Source organism: Lissotriton vulgaris, chromosome 1_1 (assembly GCF_964263255.1).
Source record: "Lissotriton vulgaris chromosome 1_1, aLisVul1.2, whole genome shotgun sequence".
NCBI classification, from domain to species: domain Eukaryota; kingdom Metazoa; phylum Chordata; class Amphibia; order Caudata; family Salamandridae; genus Lissotriton; species Lissotriton vulgaris.
The window spans coordinates 579,810,818-579,826,012 of NC_141685.1; the positions used below are offsets into that span (position 1 = coordinate 579,810,818).

Genomic DNA, 15,195 nt, shown 5'->3' on the forward strand with positions numbered 1-15,195 from the left:
CAGTAATATACCTGGAGCCTGTTGCTAGGGGCTGCTGTAAACCATCTGAAGGGGTCAGTAATATACCTGGAGCCTGGCTGGCAGGGGCTGCTGTAAACCATCTGAAGGGGTCAGTAATATACCTGGAGCCTGTTGCTAGGGGCTGCTGTAAACCATCTAAAGGGGTCAGTAATATACCTGGAGCCTGTTGCTAGGGGCTGCTGTAAACCATCTAAAGGGGTCAGTAATATACCTGGAGCCTGGCTGGCAGGGGCTGCTGTAAACCATCTAAAGGGGTCAGTAATATACCTGGAGCCTGTTGCTAGGGGCTGCTGTAAACCATCTAAAGGGGTCAGTAATATACCTGGAGCCTGGCTGGCAGGGGCTGCTGTAAACCATCTAAAGGGGTCAGTAATATACCTGGAGCCTGTTGCTAGGGGCTGCTGTAAACCATCTGAAGGGGTCAGTAATATACCTGGAGCCTGGCTGGCAGGGGCTGCTGTAAACCATCTGAAGGGGTCAGTAATATACCTGGAGCCTGTTGCTAGGGGCTGCTGTAAACCATCTAAAGGGGTCAGTAATATACCTGGAGCCGGGCTGGCAGGGGCTGCTGTAAACCATCTGAAGGGGTCAGTAATATACCTGGAGCCTGGCTGGCAGGGGCTGCTGTAAACCATCTGAAGGGGTCAGTAATATACCTGGAGCCTGTTGCTAGGGGCTGCTGTAAACCATCTAAAGGGGTCAGTAATATACCTGGAGCCTGGCTGGCAGGGGCTGCTGTAAACCATCTGAAGGGGTCAGTAATATACCTGGAGCCTGTTGCTAGGGGCTGCTGTAAACCATCTAAAGGGGTCAGTAATATACCTGGAGCCTGTTGCTAGGGGCTGCTGTAAACCATCTAAAGGGGTCAGTAATATACCTGGAGCCTGGCTGGCAGGGGCTGCTGTAAACCATCTGAAGGGGTCAGTAATATACCTGGAGCCTGTTGCTAGGGGCTGCTGTAAACCATCTAAAGGGGTCAGTAATATACCTGGAGCCTGGCTGGCAGGGGCTGCTGTAAACCATCTGAAGGGGTCAGTAATATACCTGGAGCCTGTTGCTAGGGGCTGCTGTAAACCATCTAAAGGGGTCAGTAATATACCTGGAGCCTGTTGCTAGGGGCTGCTGTAAACCATCTGAAGGGGTCAGTAATATACCTGGAGCCTGTTGCTAGGGGCTGCTGTAAACCATCTGAAGGGGTCAGTAATATACCTGGAGCCTGGCTGGCAGGGGCTGCTGTAAACCATCTGAAGGGGTCAGTAATATACCTGGAGCCTGTTGCTAGGGGCTGCTGTAAACCATCTGAAGGGGTCAGTAATATACCTGGAGCCTGGCTGGCAGGGGCTGCTGTAAACCATCTGAAGGGGTCAGTAATATACCTGGAGCCTGGCTGGCAGGGGCTGCTGTAAACCATCTGAAGGGGTCAGTAATATACCTGGAGCCTGTTGCTAGGGGCTGCTGTAAACCATCTGAAGGGGTCAGTAATATACCTGGAGCCTGGCTGGCAGGGGCTGCTGTAAACCATCTGAAGGGGTCAGTAATATACCTGGAGCCTGTTGCTAGGGGCTGCTGTAAACCATCTGAAGGGGTCAGTAATATACCTGGAGCCTGGCTGGCAGGGGCTGCTGTAAACCATCTGAAGGGGTCAGTAATATACCTGGAGCCTGGCTGGCAGGGGCTGCTGTAAACCATCTGAAGGGGTCAGTAATATACCTGGAGCCTGTTGCTAGGGGCTGCTGTAAACCATCTGAAGGGGTCAGTAATATACCTGGAGCCTGGCTGGCAGGGGCTGCTGTAAACCATCTGAAGGGGTCAGTAATATACCTGGAGCCTGTTGCTAGGGGCTGCTGTAAACCATCTGAAGGGGTCAGTAATATACCTGGAGCCTGGCTGGCAGGGGCTGCTGTAAACCATCTGAAGGGGTCAGTAATATACCTGGAGCCTGTTGCTAGGGGCTGCTGTAAACCATCTGAAGGGGTCAGTAATATACCTGGAGCCTGTTGCTAGGGGCTGCTGTAAACCATCTGAAGGGGTCAGTAATATACCTGGAGCCTGGCTGGCAGGGGCTGCTGTAAACCATCTGAAGGGGTCAGTAATATACCTGGAGCCTGTTGCTAGGGGCTGCTGTAAACCATCTGAAGGGGTCAGTAATATACCTGGAGCCTGTTGCTAGGGGCTGCTGTAAACCATCTGAAGGGGTCAGTAATATACCTGGAGCCTGGCTGGCAGGGGCTGCTGTAAACCATCTGAAGGGGTCAGTAATATACCTGGAGCCTGTTGCTAGGGGCTGCTGTAAACCATCTGAAGGGGTCAGTAATATACCTGGAGCCTGGCTGGCAGGGGCTGCTGTAAACCATCTGAAGGGGTCAGTAATATACCTGGAGCCTGGCTGGCAGGGGCTGCTGTAAACCATCTGAAGGGGTCAGTAATATACCTGGAGCCTGTTGCTAGGGGCTGCTGTAAACCATCTGAAGGGGTCAGTAATATACCTGGAGCCTGGCTGGCAGGGGCTGCTGTAAACCATCTGAAGGGGTCAGTAATATACCTGGAGCCTGTTGCTAGGGGCTGCTGTAAACCATCTAAAGGGGTCAGTAATATACCTGGAGCCTGTTGCTAGGGGCTGCTGTAAACCATCTAAAGGGGTCAGTAATATACCTGGAGCCTGGCTGGCAGGGGCTGCTGTAAACCATCTAAAGGGGTCAGTAATATACCTGGAGCCTGTTGCTAGGGGCTGCTGTAAACCATCTAAAGGGGTCAGTAATATACCTGGAGCCTGGCTGGCAGGGGCTGCTGTAAACCATCTAAAGGGGTCAGTAATATACCTGGAGCCTGTTGCTAGGGGCTGCTGTAAACCATCTGAAGGGGTCAGTAATATACCTGGAGCCTGGCTGGCAGGGGCTGCTGTAAACCATCTGAAGGGGTCAGTAATATACCTGGAGCCTGTTGCTAGGGGCTGCTGTAAACCATCTAAAGGGGTCAGTAATATACCTGGAGCCGGGCTGGCAGGGGCTGCTGTAAACCATCTGAAGGGGTCAGTAATATACCTGGAGCCTGGCTGGCAGGGGCTGCTGTAAACCATCTGAAGGGGTCAGTAATATACCTGGAGCCTGTTGCTAGGGGCTGCTGTAAACCATCTAAAGGGGTCAGTAATATACCTGGAGCCTGGCTGGCAGGGGCTGCTGTAAACCATCTGAAGGGGTCAGTAATATACCTGGAGCCTGTTGCTAGGGGCTGCTGTAAACCATCTAAAGGGGTCAGTAATATACCTGGAGCCTGTTGCTAGGGGCTGCTGTAAACCATCTAAAGGGGTCAGTAATATACCTGGAGCCTGGCTGGCAGGGGCTGCTGTAAACCATCTGAAGGGGTCAGTAATATACCTGGAGCCTGTTGCTAGGGGCTGCTGTAAACCATCTAAAGGGGTCAGTAATATACCTGGAGCCTGGCTGGCAGGGGCTGCTGTAAACCATCTGAAGGGGTCAGTAATATACCTGGAGCCTGTTGCTAGGGGCTGCTGTAAACCATCTAAAGGGGTCAGTAATATACCTGGAGCCTGTTGCTAGGGGCTGCTGTAAACCATCTGAAGGGGTCAGTAATATACCTGGAGCCTGTTGCTAGGGGCTGCTGTAAACCATCTGAAGGGGTCAGTAATATACCTGGAGCCTGGCTGGCAGGGGCTGCTGTAAACCATCTGAAGGGGTCAGTAATATACCTGGAGCCTGTTGCTAGGGGCTGCTGTAAACCATCTGAAGGGGTCAGTAATATACCTGGAGCCTGGCTGGCAGGGGCTGCTGTAAACCATCTGAAGGGGTCAGTAATATACCTGGAGCCTGGCTGGCAGGGGCTGCTGTAAACCATCTGAAGGGGTCAGTAATATACCTGGAGCCTGTTGCTAGGGGCTGCTGTAAACCATCTGAAGGGGTCAGTAATATACCTGGAGCCTGGCTGGCAGGGGCTGCTGTAAACCATCTGAAGGGGTCAGTAATATACCTGGAGCCTGTTGCTAGGGGCTGCTGTAAACCATCTGAAGGGGTCAGTAATATACCTGGAGCCTGGCTGGCAGGGGCTGCTGTAAACCATCTGAAGGGGTCAGTAATATACCTGGAGCCTGTTGCTAGGGGCTGCTGTAAACCATCTGAAGGGGTCAGTAATATACCTGGAGCCTGTTGCTAGGGGCTGCTGTAAACCATCTGAAGGGGTCAGTAATATACCTGGAGCCTGGCTGGCAGGGGCTGCTGTAAACCATCTGAAGGGGTCAGTAATATACCTGGAGCCTGTTGCTAGGGGCTGCTGTAAACCATCTGAAGGGGTCAGTAATATACCTGGAGCCTGGCTGGCAGGGGCTGCTGTAAACCATCTGAAGGGGTCAGTAATATACCTGGAGCCTGTTGCTAGGGGCTGCTGTAAACCATCTGAAGGGGTCAGTAATATACCTGGAGCCTGGCTGGCAGGGGCTGCTGTAAACCATCTGAAGGGGTCAGTAATATACCTGGAGCCTGTTGCTAGGGGCTGCTGTAAACCATCTGAAGGGGTCAGTAATATACCTGGAGCCTGTTGCTAGGGGCTGCTGTAAACCATCTGAAGGGGTCAGTAATATACCTGGAGCCTGGCTGGCAGGGGCTGCTGTAAACCATCTGAAGGGGTCAGTAATATACCTGGAGCCTGTTGCTAGGGGCTGCTGTAAACCATCTGAAGGGGTCAGTAATATACCTGGAGCCTGTTGCTAGGGGCTGCTGTAAACCATCTGAAGGGGTCAGTAATATACCTGGAGCCTGGCTGTCAGGGGCTGCTGTAAACCATCTGAAGGGGTCAGTAATATACCTGGAGCCTGTTGCTAGGGGCTGCTGTAAACCATCTGAAGGGGTCAGTAATATACCTGGAGCCTGGCTGGCAGGGGCTGCTGTAAACCATCTGAAGGGGTCAGTAATATACCTGGAGCCTGTTGCTAGGGGCTGCTGTAAACCATCTGAAGGGGTCAGTAATATACCTGGAGCCTGGCTGGCAGGGGCTGCTGTAAACCATCTGAAGGGGTCAGTAATATACCTGGAGCCTGTTGCTAGGGGCTGCTGTAAACCATCTGAAGGGGTCAGTAATATACCTGGAGCCTGGCTGGCAGGGGCTGCTGTAAACCATCTGAAGGGGTCAGTAATATACCTGGAGCCTGTTGCTAGGGGCTGCTGTAAACCATCTGAAGGGGTCAGTAATATACCTGGAGCCTGTTGCTAGGGGCTGCTGTAAACCATCTGAAGGGGTCAGTAATATACCTGGAGCCTGGCTGGCAGGGGCTGCTGTAAACCATCTGAAGGGGTCAGTAATATACCTGGAGCCTGTTGCTAGGGGCTGCTGTAAACCATCTGAAGGGGTCAGTAATATACCTGGAGCCTGTTGCTAGGGGCTGCTGTAAACCATCTGAAGGGGTCAGTAATATACCTGGAGCCTGTTGCTAGGGGCTGCTGTAAACCATCTGAAGGGGTCAGTAATATACCTGGAGCCTGGCTGGCAGGGGCTGCTGTAAACCATCTGAAGGGGTCAGTAATATACCTGGAGCCTGGCTGGCAGGGGCTGCAGTAAACCCTTTGAAGGAGCCTGTAAATAATATGCGACGGTACAACGCGATCAAAATGATAATGGATGTTTCCCATCTGTAATTTACCAGGAGCCTGTTGGTAGGCGATAGTGTAAACCCTCTAAAGGCGTCAGTAATATAGCTGCACCCTGCCGGTAGGCGCTCGTGTAAGCGCGTTGAAGCGGTCAGTAATATACCTGCAGACTGGAGCCTGTTGGTAGGTGCTCATGTAAACAATCTAAAGCTATTAGTAATATAGCGGCAGACTGCTTATAGGCGCTTGTGTAAACGCCTCGAAGCTGTCAGTAATATGCCTGCAGCCTATTGGCTGTGGCTGCTGTAAACCCTTTGAAGGTGTCTGTAATATACCTGGAGCATGTTGGTAGGCGATAGTGTAAACCCTCTAAAGCTGTTAGTAATATACTTGCACCCTGTTGGTAGGGGCGGCTGTAACACACTGAAGCCGTCAGTTATATGCCGGCAGGCTGCCAGTAGGCGCTAGTGTAAGCCCTTTGAAGCGGTCAGTAATATATAAGTGCAGACTGCTGTAGGCGCTAGTGTAAACCCTCTGATCTGTCATTAACACACCTGCAGACTGCTGGTAGACGCTAGTGTAAACACTCTAAAGCGGTCAGTAATATGCCTCCAGGCTTCTGGTAGGCGCTAGTGTAAGCCCCTTGAAGCTGTCAGTAATACACCTGCAGACTGATGGTATTCACTAGTGTAACCCCTCTCAAGCGGCCAGTAACACACACACACAGGCCTGCAGACTGCTGGTAGGCGCTAGTGTAAGCCCCTTGAAGCTGTCAGTAATACTCCTGCAGACTGATGGTATTCACTAGTGTAACCCCTCTCAAGCGGCCAGTAACACACACACACACACACCTGCAGACTGCTGGTAGGCGCTAGTGTAACCCCTCTCAAGCGGCCAGTAACACACGCAGGGAGCTGCCAGTGTCACAGGCCTGGCGCTGGTCCCGCACCCTCACCTGATGTAGTCGTTCCTGCAGAGGATCATGCCGCTCTTCGTGTAGCAGGAAGTGCCGATGTCGCCGAGCTGGGCCTGGCAGCAGGAGCACTTGAGGCAGCGGCTGTGCCAGTAGCCGTCCATGGCGTAGAGCAGGAAGCGGTCGGCGATCTTCCCTCCGCAGCCCGTGCAGCGCTTCCAGCAGAGGGAGGCGGCGGAGACGGGCGCCGGCTGGGAGCCGCTGCCGGGGTTCACCATGACCTGCAGGGGGCGAGAGAAGACTTCATCAGCCGGAGAGGGATGGCCGCTCGGTCGCAGTAGCCGCGGCCTCCTGCGAGGCAGGACGTGCGGGCACTTGTTGACTCCAGTCCAGGTGACAACCCCCCTCGCCTCTGTGGGCGGGGCCAGGAGTCCAGGACAGAGTGCCCCCTCACCCCTCTAGGGCGCTCACTGGGACACACCTGGTAAACAAGCACCCTGGGGCACAAACCTGAATGCAAGGTCTATCAAAAGGATACACTTTACCACAAGCCAGATATTTCTGTCATTCTGCAGCTAGGTTTTTATTTTATTTTACCACCCTCCTTCTAAAATAAGTCCACCACAAAGCAAATTAATCAAGAACTATCTCCCTTGTGTGGTGCAATATGTTCCTCCAGGCACTGCCTGGCGTTGGCGCGTCTGCCTGCATGAATATTCACGAGATCAGAGGGGCGGCGCCCCGGCCACACTTCAGAAGTGCTCTTGCAACTCTGAACTTGTTGAATCAACTGTTCCGGGGCATGTGGGCCGGCTGCAGACCGGCGGAGCCGGTTCCACGGCCGCTAATCCCTTCCTGTTGTGGTTGCAGCACTCACTGGGGCGTGATGCCTCCATGGTCCCCTCTCAGCCCGGGCTGGGGCTTCGGGGCGCCTGGTAACCCCACACAAACACCACTTCACTCCAAGCCGGATAATCTGCCCTTGATCCGAGTCAGAGGCGGCCAGTTGGCCCTTTGAAGATGGCGATAAGAGCGCGGGACGGGACAGCGGGGGCTGACATGGAAAATAGCCGGGCCGTCTGGCCACAGTAAAGTGCATGTGGGCAAATGGGGGAGTTTCACCCGGAAGCATTACCATGCGAGGTTCTGGGGAGACCTTTCCTGCCCGTGTCAGGCGTGAGTGGCTAAGCCTGGGTCTGGGCTTCTGTCCATTCTGGCTCTAAACGTGCATTTTTAAAGGTAAAAATAAAAAATGTGCCAACGTGCACCTAAACACGGCTACGTATCAGCTCCTTACGCACGGGCGCGAGGTGACCCCAGGGCCGGCCCCTCATAATGCATTCCGGTCTCATCCTCGGGTCTGATGCCCCTTCCCTCATCAAAAACTCGGGCCAAACTTTGATTCCGTCTCTAAAATACAAAAGTTCGCTTTCTAATATACTGAGGTAGTCAAAGGGAAACAGAACCCACGTTCTCTCTCTCTCTCGTGATAAGGGTGTAGTTTCTAGTTCCCTAACTGCATTCTGGTGCATGTCGTTTTGACTCCCATACCCCATTATAAATGCAAAACAACGTGTCCGACATCTCAAAGGCGCGTGCATGGTTTTGAAAGGGCTGCCTCGATTTGAGTTCTGAAACAAACAGGAGCAATTCACTAAACTGGCCTCGAAGCAAAACATGGCAATCTGGCTGCACACACTGGCTAGCGCACTGAGCGTCACTACTAGCAAAACAAACAACACCCATTGTGCAACATTGCAACTATCTCAGGCGGCCCCTGCACAGGGACAGTGGATGGACCAGGCCAGACTAAAGACGCCTAATAAACCCCCGCTTGTAGGTGCTTGCAGTAAGGTAGAGCCACAATTACCCCCACTGCAATCACAGGACAGCTGCTAACTTCAACAACAAGACATGCAACCCAATGACGTTTAAAGCAGGTAAAAAAACATATCAACAGTGGGACCCGGCCATCAACATTCGTCCTGAAAACCGCACAATAAAGCAGATTCGTACCAATTACGCTGTAACAAAACACTAGGACTCAGAAAGCAGCACCACTCTAAAATCCATTAGCATTGTAGTCACCCAAACGCATCATACCTTTATGTAAATTGATTTATCCGATGCATTACTCCAGAATTGCTTTTGTTACATTTTCAGCCCCTGCACTAAACACCGAGGCACCATTTCCTGCCTTTCAACTCTTTCCCCGACCTTTTTAATCGCTTCAGATTTCTTGAAGCGCGTTGTGCGCTGCCTGCCCCCAATCGAGCTTGAAAGGTAAATATATGAAGAAAAAAAAAAAGGAAACGTTAGACCGACAAAAGCGTCCAGTAACCCCATTAGCCAAAGCTCTTAAGGACAAGCAATACCTTAATGCTGATTAAATCTAAGAGAGATGAATCGAGAGGGCTGACCAGAAAGTGACTCCCCAGATAAGCAGAGGACAGACAGGTCCCTCCTCGAGTTTCATTTAGAGTTAGAAAAAAAAAGCTTTTAACTTAAACAGGCGCACTCTGGTAATTACAGAGCCTGGCAATTTGGGGACTGGCTGCAGGCTGCCGAGGGGAAAGGCAAGCTGGCAGCTCGAGGGAAGCTCGCTCCACTTTTAACAACCTCCCTGGTGCTGTGGTTTTTTTTTTTTTAATGGAAGGCCTGCGAGAGAGCCAGCCAGCGCCTGGTAATGAGGCGCAGGAAACAGGGCTCTTAACGTGGGCCTGGAACTTAATGAGGGGGCAGGACTTGGGCATTTGAAGAGGCAAGGACACTCCATGGACAGGGAGGGCAATGTTTTCATGACAAGGGTGTGAGGCATTATAGACATCTTCCCGTCTACCACCTCCCAAATAATACTCCAAAACAAATCTGACCGGGTGGGGTGGTCGGTAAAGAGCGAGTGCATTTGTAAGTAGTATTCACTTTGTTACGGCTCCAGTCCACACATGGTTGACTATTGTTATTGTTAACTACAGCTTATATAGCGCCAAATCACCGACAGGTCTTTAGGCGCTAGCTGGTGTTTTCACACTCAGCGAAGGGCAGCGCCTAGAAACCTTGCTGGGTGAAGTCTGCCCTCTATAAAAGAACAATTTTGCCGCACTCTCTTCCAGCTCTTCGAGAGCTGGCACTGCCCGTCTGAAAAGGTGAGTGCCAGGTGGCAACAGGAAGTGACACCGCAAACGTAATGCTGTCCATGCCCCGCTACACCGAGTGCTTTCGTAAACTTTGACAGTCTGTTTGAGAACACCCCCAGTTCCTGCTGAGACCCCGTGACCTCCAGTGCCCCTCCAGCACAAACACTGCCTCGTCGTGCCCACCATAGGAGCTGAACCTCCAGTGCCCGCCAGCATCCGCCTAACCACACCCGTCCCATGCACACCCTGATCTGGTGCACACACGGTGTTTGTGCACGGTTCACGAGGTTTGCTATTCCCCGCGGTGATATCATCCGACCGTCAGCTGGTGTACCCGTGAAGCCATTCTACCCTCAACTGAATGTCTCCTGGCCAGTAGTGCCAGCCACACTACTATAAACAATAGCGCGGTTAGCTGCCTATTAGTCAAAGTGCCTGCTGCACTGTCATGAACCCAAGTGCCTGTTTCGCGATCATAAACAAACACTGGTGCCTCCTCCTAGACACTGACCGCCAAGAACTGTTGCCCCCCGCCCCTTTGACTATGAACTCTCTCTGCTCTGCTTCCCAGCTCCCTGCCATTTACCACCCGTGACTGGTCTGTCAAACAGCGCCCGCCTCTCTGACCACTCAAGCCTGAATCATCAGTTGTCTCACCGCTTCCGGATGTCTTCCCCAGTTTGCTGCCGCTCCGACCACGAGCGACTGCTCCCACCGCCCAAAGTGCCCACCTTCTGCTTCTTAGGTCCGTCCGTAGCGGCCCGCCTGCGTCAACACAGGTACACGGTCTCCCTCCACACTTGCCTACTCCGGGCAGCTCTGTCCGCTCAGTGCTTCCTCGGGCCACAACCGGTGCCCACTGCCTGCTACCATTACTTCCCCAGCAATGCCCGACCATACCCTCTCTGACCAGCAGCAATCGATCCCTGCCTAAGTGCCCCTCTCTGTCCACTAGCCACCCCCTGCTTCTCTGATCACTAAAGGGCCGCACTCTCTCCACCAGCAACAACCCCACTGCTTCGCTTATCACTTAAGTGCCTCTCCATGTCGACGCTGCCTCTCTGATCGAACAAATGCCCCACTCTGTCCGCCAGGAGCCGAGCCACCCCCGCCCCCCTCTGATCACACGCGTGGCCCACTGTCGGCCACTGACCACCCCCTGTGGCTCGGATCACACAAGTGCTCCATCGCTCCCTATCCACCAGCCATTCCCCATGCATCTGTACATTTCAGTGTCCCACTCTCCACCAGCAACTACCCCTGCCTCTTATTCACACAACTGCCCCACTCTGCCTATCAGCCCCCCCCCCCACCTGCCTCTCTGATCACAAGGTTGCCTGCTCTCTGCCCGTCCGTTCTGCCCCGCCTGCCCCTACGTGCTCGCAAGGACAGAACTGATATATGAGAAAAAACACCACATCGTATGAATAGAAACAAGATACTACAGTTCCAAAGTTCTGCTGAGGCGTGTATCCCCTGTGTCCCGGGGTGGCACTGCCTGTGCCCGCCAGCAGCGGGGCGCCGGGTCCCACAGAGGGCAGCAGAGCCCGCTCACAGCAGCCTTACCTCGCTCTGGGATCGCGGCAGCCTGGCGGCCGGGGGCAGAGGCGCCGTGTGCTGGCCCGGCCCGTCCGTGGGGCTGGAGAGGGGCTGCTCCCGAGGCGAAAGCCGAGGGCGGGTGCTTCCTTCCACCGACCCCTGCAGCACTTTGTATTCCTGGGAGCGGGGCTCCGCCGAAGAGGAGCAAAGAAAGCAGCAGCAACGCCAAGAAAACAGTCCGGCCCGCGGCGGTGGAGACGGGAGCTGAGCTGCTGGGACGGGCGGCGGCTCGGAGCGCCCTGGGCTGTGGGGCTCGGGCGGAGCTGGGCGCTGCCGAGGGTTGAGCCCGGACGGTGAGGCTGGAGGCGGCTGAGCGGTGTCTCGGAGCGGCGGTGGCGGTGCGGACGGGCTGCGCTGACTGCGTTGTACCTCCGGCTCCCTCCTCTCGTCTCTCTATTCAGGCATGTGTGCGACTGACAGAGCAAACCCTCCGCCAGCCCTGGCCCCGCCCCGAGCCCGCCCAGGCCCCGCCCCCAGGCGGAACCACTCCGGGCAGCGGGGAAAGTACGAGGGGCGGGGAGCAGCCGAAGAGCAGGGATGCAAAACACGGCGTGCAGCCTGCAAGAAGGGCTAGCAGCAAACACATACACAAATAAAAGCAAGACTGAGAAGCAAGGATAGCAAAATGTGTACATCAATACATACATGAATATGTAGTAAGAAGGGGCAGCAAAACAGTGCAGGCGTCGCAGGAAGGACTACCAAAAACATACTGCACACGTTAAGACGTGATAGCAAAACAGTATTAGCGTGGGAGAAAGGGGTATCAAAACAGCCCAAGAATTGACATAAAGGCTCGCAAAGTAAATCCATACATTGATACACACATACAAGCATGGTAGTAGGAAGGGGCAGGATAGCAACAGAGTGCAAGCGTAGAGGAAGGGATAGCAAAACTGCAAGTATTGGAAGGAGGGATAGCAAAACAAAATGCAAACGTGAGAAAAGGGGACAGCACACAGTGAAAACATGAGAAAAGGGATAGCGAAGAATGTGCAGCATGGGGGGGCAGTGGTAATAAAACAGTATAGAGACCGCACAACACCATGCATTAAAGGGATAGAAAACAGCAGCCCCGTGCACAGGATGCAGAGACGATATAGTGAAAACTACATGTAGCCTGGGAAAAAATAGCAGAAGACAGCATAGCGTGTACTACACGGAGAAAGGTTACCGGAGCAGGCACCGAGAGGAGGTAACCAAACTCACTGCAAGACGGCAGAAAAAAACAGCAAAACACGGAGGAAGGAGATGTGGTGGACACTGTGGCATGGGCCCTGAGCATGGAAGGAAACGGACCCCGTCCTGGCTGAAATACAGCAATAATCAGGGTTTAGTGGCCCACTAGCCCCACGGGCCCGGTGCCCCGCACCTGCTGCACCAATGAATGCTACGCCCTTGATGTGAGGTAATTGGTCGCAGAGTGGGAACTAGGCCCGAGCAAAGGGTCGACTCAACATCCTGTGGTTCTGGGCAAATCACCTAATCTCCCCCTACCCAAAACAAATCTGAACACGCGTGTAATGTAATCTGGCGCTCGTGCAAGGCGCCCGGTGTATTTGGGCCAATTTTACACAATATAAAACTGCAACACAGTCAATAAACACAGGTGCATCTCGGGGAGAAGAAACAAGAAACCGCAATGTGCATGTAGCAGGGGGAGAAGGAGTTAGGATAGCAGGCCCTTATGAGCAGCAGACCCGACCAATCACAGTGTGGCACTGAGGGAGGCCTTCCGGTGGGGAGTAGGAGGCTTGCCCTCCTGCCAAAGGCCAGGCCCTGCACAAAGAGCAGAGTAGGCAGTCCGGGACACAAAAGGTAACCGTTCCCACCACAGGGATACACAGGTTCGTAACACCTCCTACAGTATTGGGGAGATGAGCTTGAATCCGAGGTGTATCTTTTTAACAACACGCTTCTGCACTAGTCTCTGCAGCCATCGAGTGGCCACCAAGCGCCCTCTGTTGGTGGGCCTGCGTGTCATGCTAAAAAAACCAATTCCCGCTCTCACTCTCCACGATAATTGTCCAGTCCAACCCGTTTCAATGAAAAGTCACGTTGGACCAGCCTTTTAACCTCTGAGGCGCGGGCCCTTGTTAGTTCTTTAAAAACGTTGAAAGGCTGTTTCAGGGAAATTCGGAAAGGATCCTGTTAAAGGCTGTTTCGGTCCTACTAGAAGGCGTTGTGGGTGAAATGCAGAGGACGTCCTGTCAGGCCAGTGTAGTTTCAGAAGTGTATGCTGACCTTCTGTTTGGAGGGAACATATCTGGGCGGTGTTTTCACAAATCCTCGTAAAGGTTGCAATAGGGAAATGCAAAAGCTGGGAGCTCTCATGAAGAAGTGAGGTTTTAATAAGGAGAGAAAACAACGGTCTCCCAGAGCATGATCAAGTGATCTCTTAAAATCCACTGCAACCTAGAGTACGTTTGTAAGGGAGACATTTCACGAGGACACATTCCAATCAAGCCGATTACCCTGCCCGTTCCATAGAAGGTCGAGTTACGAAACCGTCTCTTGTTTCTATGAGTCAGAGGAAACGCCCACGCGCCCAGACACCGGGCATATTACACAAATGAGTGTATGTGAGCCTATGGGTGTTTAATCACTTCCGTCTTTAAACTATGTCTCCATGTATTGGTATTGGTTCCCTGGCCTTCCTGCATTGGGCTTCCTTAGGTAACTGAAACCAATATATGCCGGTTAAAGCCCATTAAAATTAGGCTCAGTGGAAGATTCAAAAACCAACTAATGTTTTCGATGTACAGTTGTAATATTTAGTTCACCTGCTGTATTTTTTCCACGTATAATATATGTGGTGTGCTAACAAGACGTCCTATTAAAACAATGTAACTCTCTAAATCAGCGAGCATCATAAACATGAGTGAAAAGAAGACAGACTACTGGAATAGTCCATCACCCAGACATTCGGAATTATAGGGACACATTAGTATCAATTCGTTCTGAAGCTTAACCATTTTCCATTTCTTTCACCATCCTCTTCCCATGTGGTAAGTGCTAACACCCAAAAGTAAAAGTGCCTTGTGCATATGGGATATGGGAACATTATGTTATGTACAAACTAGGGAAACTATGGGTCAAGGACAGCGATGTGTTTCGGCACAGTTGCAGCTGGCTCTTGTGCTAAACTGGATAGAGAAAAACAGATAAGTGAAAGGTTAAATGCTTGAATGAATCTCAGCCACTGGTAATTCGTCCAGGCTGCATTCCTGTCCATCATTGTTGGCCCACTGTACCACACCAGACATGAACCACTCATATGCCAATGAGCCCTGGCCCTGCTCCAACAGGAAATCCCAGCCCGAAATGTCAGACCGCGGGAAAAAATGCAACCCTAACTAGTTTCAGTCTTTTTGGGCCTCATCGGAGAGTAGTAGTTTGAGTTCTATGCCACTGAAAGCACGGGACACATGCCGGAGCATAACTGTCACACGTAGGGTATTTCACTGAAAAAAGAGATGGATTACTGGTGACAGACCGCTTTCCAGTCCATCTGTTTTTTTAAACATAATGCCACTTTAGACAAGGACCAATCTTCTGCAAATCACATACGTTTACTGTTGTCACTGGGGCTTGTCACAGAACCACAAGCAACAGTATCCAAAGCTAAGGAGGAAAGGAGCACACTGCCTCACATCCCAGCACTCAGTTCACTCAGATGCATTATGGTAATTGTGGTGCATGATAACACTTACGTCAGTAAAAGCCTTTCATCATCAAAAAACGTTATTTCAATCACTTTAGATCATAAAAGTTTAAGACATAACAAAACATCACACAAGTACATAGAAACAAATAAGTAAAGATAAAAAATGCTAAATGAGAGAAATAAAAATCAGTATAAAGGATCTCATAATAAAACAGAAGCACTACAACTTACAAATACATACAGTAGCAGCAAAGCAAAAATAGA

The 15,195-nt window shown here is 52.1% G+C and overlaps 1 protein-coding gene across 1 annotated transcript in view; it reads right to left on the reverse strand.

The window, feature by feature from the left end:
• LMO4 (LIM domain only 4) overlaps positions 1 to 11,682 on the reverse strand; it is a 48,610-nt gene extending 36,928 nt beyond the window's left edge. The window contains exons 1-2 of the mRNA XM_086953972.1: positions 11,232 to 11,682; positions 6,571 to 6,809 (exon numbers count right to left, since the gene is read on the reverse strand). Coding sequence (XP_086810098.1) covers positions 6,571 to 6,806 — 236 coding nt within the window. The 5' untranslated portion in view covers positions 6,807 to 6,809; positions 11,232 to 11,682. The remainder of the gene's footprint in view (positions 1 to 6,570; positions 6,810 to 11,231) is intronic.
• Between the last annotated feature and the right edge of the window lie 3,513 nt (positions 11,683 to 15,195).